This window comes from Lepidochelys olivacea, assembly GCF_965140295.1.
Source record: "Lepidochelys olivacea isolate rLepOli2 genome assembly, chromosome: 3".
NCBI classification, from domain to species: Eukaryota; Metazoa; Chordata; order Testudines; family Cheloniidae; genus Lepidochelys; species Lepidochelys olivacea.
The window spans coordinates 65,914,503-65,921,009 of record NC_140413.1 but is presented as its reverse complement, the minus strand read 5'-3'; the positions used below and the strand labels follow the sequence as shown (position 1 = coordinate 65,921,009).

Below are 6,507 nucleotides of genomic sequence, written 5' to 3'. Positions count from 1 at the left end.
AAACCCGAAATTGTGCTAGGAAGAAGGAAATGGGGGGAGGAGGGGGAGTAGTAGGAGGAGAAATTATATTAAAAATACTTGTAGTGCCCTGGAGGAAAGAACTGGGAAAAGTAGCTCTGACTAAAGGATTGATCAGATTTGGACTTCAGCTAGGATACTGAAACATTGACGGCATGTACTAGGGTGCCTCTACTAATATGTTTGTGCTCTAAAAGGGTTTTCAGTGATCAACTAGACATGGAAACTAGACACTGAGGCAGCATGGTCAAGAAGTTAAATGACAGGTGGTGGTGAAGGGGAGGGGGTCAGACAATTTGTTTTCTACCCTTGGCTCTCCACAGATGTATTGTGTGACCTTGGACAAGTCAATAGTTCCATTTCTCCATATGTAAAATGGAGATAAATTATTGTTGCCTCAAAAAACAAAGCAAAGGTATAGTGGAAGATTTGAAGGCACACACAGAATTTCATACGTACATGTTGGCATTATTCAAGATAGCAGTGGCCGTGTACCTACAGCCCAGAAATTCATCTGGGTTAGGGGCAACTCCCCTTCCTGCCAAAGGTGGCAAAATGTGGTGATGAAATCCATAGGCTGGGCTCCACCTAACACAGTAAGACCCCTCCTTTTCACTCTGGGGTGCACAGTGTGGGCATTCCTGTGCAATGAGCACCATCACTTTCAACTGACTTCAACAGCAGTCAAGGGTGCTTTGAACTTTACAAGCGTGCACAGCTCCTTCCTCGATCAAGTCTCAGTTATGACCCTTGAGATCAGTAACCATACGTTACCATTAATACTACTCTCTCGCTGAAAATCATTTACAATCCTCAGTGTATATTGGTAAGAAGCAGTTTTACAGAATTTTGCAAATCCAGAAAAAAAAAATATTTGAGACAGCCAGCAAAAACTCAAGTACTTCAGTTCAATCACACCTCATCCCAAAAGTACATACTCAGGTGGCTAGCCCAAGCAAACACCCGTGCTGCTGTGGCCACACTGCTATTTTTAGCATGCTAGCTCAAGCAGATCTAGGATGTGTGTTTACATGCACTGGGAAGCACACTTCCAGCTGCACTGTAGACATACCAAAGACATTTATGGATGCAAATTCTGGATAATATGGGATAAAGTAAGACACAAATAATCAGACTACCCACAATAGAAGGACCTGAAATTAGGTTAGCTACACTAAACTAGAGCACATAAGAACAACCATACAGGGTCAGACCAACGATCCATCTAGTTCAAAAAGAAAAGGAGTACTTGTAGCACCTTAGAGACTAACAAATTTTTTTGAGCATAAGCTTTCGTGAGCTACAACTCACTTCATCAGATGCATTCAATGGAAAATACAGTGGGGAGAACTGTATTACACAGAGAACATGAAACAATGGATGTTAACATACACACTGTAACGAGAGTGATCAAGTAAGGTGAGCTATTACCAGCAGGAGAGAAAAAAAAACCTTTTGTAGTGATATTCAAGGTGGGCCATTTCCAGCAGTTGACAAGAACGTCTGAGGAACAGTAGGTGGGGGGAAATAAACATGGGGAAATAGTTTTACTTTGTGTAATGACACATCCACTCCCAGTCTTTATTCAAGCCTAATTTAATGGTATCCAGTTTGCAAATTAATTCCAATTCAGCAGTCTCTCGTTGGAGTCTGTTTTTGAAGTTTTTTTGCTGAAGAATTGCAACTTTTAGGTCTGTAATCAAGGGACCAGAGAGATTGAAGTGTTCTCCGACTGGTTTTTGAATGTTCTAATTCTTGACTTCCGATTTGTGTCCATTTATTCTTTTACGTAGAGACTGTCCAGTTTGGCCAATGTACATGGCAGAGGGGCATTGCTGGCACATGATGGCATATATCACATTGGTGGATGTGCAGGTGAACAAGCCTCTGATAGTGTGGGTGATGTTATTAGGCCCTGTGATGGTGTCCCCTGAATAGATATGTGGGCACAATTGGCAACGGGCTTTGTTGCAAGGATAGGTTCCTGGGTTAGTGGTTCTGTTGTGTGGTTGCTGGTGAGTATTTGCTTCAGGTTGGAGGGCTGTCTGTAAGCAAGGACTGGCCTGTCTCCCAAGACCTGTGAGAGTGATGGGTCATCCTTCAGGATAGGTTGTAGATCCTTGATGATGCATTGGAGAGGTTTTAGTTGGGGGCTGAAGGTAATTAATGGTCCCTCAACTGGTTTAACAGTTGCTCTATTTGGCTTGATAGCTGGTGTTTGAACCAGAGTATACTTGTTAGAAAGACCTCCAATTTTGATTTACGCCTGGTCTACATGGAAAAGTGTCATCGGCATAGCTACATTGGTCAGGAGATGTGAAAAAGCCCCACCCCCATCTCTGTCTGAGGGGTTGGAGCAAATGCGGTTGTATCTTAGAGCTTGGCTGTAGACAATGGATTGTGTAGTGTGGTCTGGATGAAAACTGGAGGCACGTAGCTAAGTATAACTATGCCTACATGTATACAAGCTCTAAGATACACCACATTTGCTCCAACCCCTCAGACAGAGGTGGGGGTGTGGCTTTTTCACATCCCCTGACCAATGTAGCTATGCCGATGAAACTTTTCCATGTAGACCAGGCCTAAATCAAAATTGGAGGTCTTTCTAAAAGGTATACTCTGGTTCAAACACCAGCTATCAAGCCAAACAGAGCAAAAGTTAAACTAGTCGAGTTTACTATAATTAGAAAACGTAATAGTAAACTAGTCTAGTTTACTATAATTAGAAAATGTCTGAAGCATTCTGCTAGTAAGTCTGTGGTGCAGCATGAATTGAACCCAGGAAGTCTGTGGTGCAGGGTGAACTTGAATCCAGGACTCTCAAGTCCTAGGCTAGTGCCCTGCCCACTGGACCATCCTTCCCATCTGCCTTTCACTTTACCATATATGACAGTGATACTCCACTCATCATGTGCAACAAGAATCCATTATTTACCTTTTTATTACTTACTGCATCTTTACTCAGTTTGCCATACATATGGAGCACCTTATTTATCAATATTATGTACAAGAACAACAACATGTTTTGATCACTTAAAAGTCAAACATGGTTTTAGAATATCAATAAGAACATAGTGTAAGTGATCATTTACCTGAGTTAACAGTGCAATACATACATTCAGACAGTATTGCTAAGACATTTTACAGTAAAGAAAAGTGTTTTAAGTAAAAATCTATATAATCAGTACTTAGAATGGTAATAAATCAGATCTAGAAGGAAAAAGTTCTAGGCTAACAAAATTAAATATCTAATATGGACTGTACATATTTACTTGCCTCTGCAATAAATTAATATCCTAGCTGAATTGTAAGTATTAGCAAAAATACAAAAGCAAGAAAACAGTATAAAATTCCTTTACCTCAAATGCACATGCCATTCAAGAAATATTTTCATACCAAGAGTCAAATTTTAATGCATACAAAATATTTTTCTTTTTAAGAATTTAAACTTATTTATGAATGTAAATAATGAAGATTGATGCATTAAACTGTCATATCCTCAATGTTGCTTTATGCAGTAAAACTATGGACCTCTTCTTTGGAATATCCAAGATTCTGCAGAAACCTGAAAATCAGTAATCAAATTTGTTACTTCACATGTAGGGAAAGCTAAACAGTTTACAGTTCAGCAACAGTCTCTCTCTTTTTCCAAAAGATGACATGCTGAAATCACTCTGGCTATGCAAATACATTAAGAACAAACGACATGTCCATACAGAAATTCATACATATAGCATCATTTTAGTATTTTTGTGCAGTATCCAGTTCTAAAAAACCAAAGAATGTGTAACATTTTGAAGTATTTCAGATTTAGTTCCCACTGTTTTGTGGTGTTTGTTTTTGTTTAAAGATTTCAGAGACAAAATATATTGGTCAGATTCAATATTTTGTTAGATCTATGAAACTGCTCTGACTTCAGGAGATGTAACCAGCATTGATATTTGGCCCAATGTCTGGAGGATGGATGTGCTTGTTTAAACTTGCATCTTTTCTTTTTTATATTCCATGTGTTTTTAGTACGGCAATAAAATGAATATAAATGAATATAAATACACTGAAAGCTTTAACGTCTCCACAAGATTTTAACAGAACAACACCTTCAAATTCAATTCTGACTCAGCTGGCACTGTCAGAAACAGGCACCACTCAGACAGCTCTTTTCAGTAATTCCTGTATATCAGAGACATAATCCCATTTGGAGAAAGTGGTAAATTTCAAAATTCTTAAACAGCACTTAGATCTACCAAAACGTGTGACGTAGCTACAAAAAATAACTAGAAAGTGATATTTTGCTAAGAGTAAAAGCTTTAACAACTTGATGAAACTTGGGCTGTAGTTAATATTTGCATGAATGGATGTTTCTATACGTTTTAAGCTAATGTGGTCCTAAAATTTTAGTAACCTATATGACATAAAAAGAACGGCACATAGTAGTATGGAACATTAGTTTAAAAAACAAGATTTTCCCTATGATTGTATTCTATCGTTTTGTAACTATCTACTGCTTAATAAACACAAACATTTACAAAAATGGTTTTAACTTGCATATAAGGAAAATTCAAAGTACCTTTTAGAAATTCTAAAAGGGGGTAAAATTATACAGTTCACCTCAGGCACAGGAATAATTATTTTTACACTCACTGTATTCCTTGCTCTGTGAAAGGTGCTGGACCGCAGACACAAATAAGTATTTTGGAGTCTTTTTTGCTTCTTTTCACAAACTCAGAAAGGAGAGATGAAGAAATTTTTCCCTGTTTGCCGGTCCCTTCTTTTTTTGGCTCTGAGAGAATAAATTGAACCTCAAACCTGCAAAACAGGAGGAAATGTAAAAATATTGCTTCCATACAGACATCTTTAGCACTATCAATGAATCTCAGGGTAGATAAAAATCAGATATGTTTGCTGCCAAACCACTGAACTGGTGAAATGTACTGGCTTCGCACCTGGAACCAGAGTTTGTTGAAGTGCTAAACCATCTTTTGAGGGCAGTAATCTCCTGCAGGTATAGAAAGAATATTTTCTTCATTTCACTTTATTCAACTAGTTCAGTTGAATGACTAGTTCATTCAAAGTTAAGAAATCAACTGGGAGTTGAAAAAGATGTTTTCCACTTCCTCTTACACATTTTTTATTCGTAGCTGAGCTTTATTTGTTCTAAAATCTTGAAGGACACAGTGGCCAGAAAAAATCGGTTCCATAATTATTTTCTTTCATAAATCAGTTAGTTTTACATCTAAAACTTGTTTTGAAACATTGATAAACTCTTTTTTCTTATGTATCCAGCATATTTTAACGAATAAACACAATTTTACAATGCTGTTTTTGTCCATTTTTAAATTGACTTTGAATTTCCATCCAAATAGAGCTTGACACAAAGCTCAAGTAAAAAATTAATCACCTCGTAAGAAATGCATCATTCACCATTGTCTAACATAAAAATTAAGAATATGAATAAATGTAAGTTAAACTATGTAATTGTTTAAATAAATCATAGAATCGTAGGATTGGAAGGGACCTCGAAAGGTCTTCTAGTCCAGTCTCCTGCACTCATGGCAGGACTCAGTATTATGTAGACCATTCCTGACATGTGTTTGTCTAACCTGCTCTTAAAATTCTTAGAGCACAGAGATTCCACACCCCCCCCCCATGGCAATTTATTCCAGTGCTTAACTATCCTGACAGTTAGGAAGCTGTCAAGGTTCCTCCCCTACTCTGAACTCTAGGGTACAGATGTGGGGACCTGCATGAAAAACCTCCTAAGCTTATCTTTACCAGCTTAGGTCAAAACTTCCCCAAGGTACAAAATATTCCACCCTTTGTCCTTGGATTGGCCGCTACCACCACCAAACTAATACTGGTTACTGGGGAAGAGCTGTTTGGACGCGTCTTTCCCCCCAAAATACTTCCCAAAACCTTGCACCCCACTTCCTGGACAAGGTTTGGTAAAAAGCCTCACCAATTTGCCTAGGTGACTACAGACCCAGACCCTTGGATCTGAGAACAATGAAAAAGCATTCAGTTTTCTTACAAGAAGACTTAATAAAAATAGAAGTAAACAGAAATAAAGAAATCCCCCCTGTAAAATCAGGATGGTAGATACCTTACAGGGTAATTAGATTCAAAAACATAGAGAACCCCTCTAGGCAAAACCTTAAGTTACAAAAAAGATACACAGACAGAAACAGTTATTCTATTCAGCACAGTTCTCTTCTCAGCCATTTAAAGAAATCATAATCTAACACATACCTAGCTAGATTACTTACTAAAAGTTCTAAGACTCCATTCCTGGTCTATCCCTGGCAGAAACCAGCATATAGACAGACACACAGACCCTTTTGTTTCTCTCCCTCCTCCCAGCTTTTGAAAGTATCTTGTCTCCTCATTGGTCATTTTGGTCAGGTGCCAGCGAGGTTACCTTTAGCTTCTTAACCCTTTACAGGTGAGAGGAGCTTTCCCCTGGCCAGGAGGGATTTCAAAGGGGTTTACCCT

At 38.3% G+C, this 6,507-nt stretch overlaps 1 protein-coding gene across 1 annotated transcript in view; it reads right to left on the bottom strand.

Moving 5' to 3' along the window:
- Positions 1–2,943: 2,943 nt before the first annotated feature.
- CYB5R4 (cytochrome b5 reductase 4) overlaps positions 2,944–6,507 on the bottom strand; it is an 84,906-nt gene continuing 81,342 nt past the window's right edge. Inside the window, exons 15-16 of the mRNA XM_084624578.1 lie at positions 4,660–4,824; positions 2,944–3,583 (exon numbers count right to left, since the gene is read on the bottom strand). Of these exons, the coding sequence (XP_084480704.1) occupies positions 3,529–3,583; positions 4,660–4,824 (220 nt within the window). The 3' untranslated portion in view covers positions 2,944–3,528. The remainder of the gene's footprint in view (positions 3,584–4,659; positions 4,825–6,507) is intronic.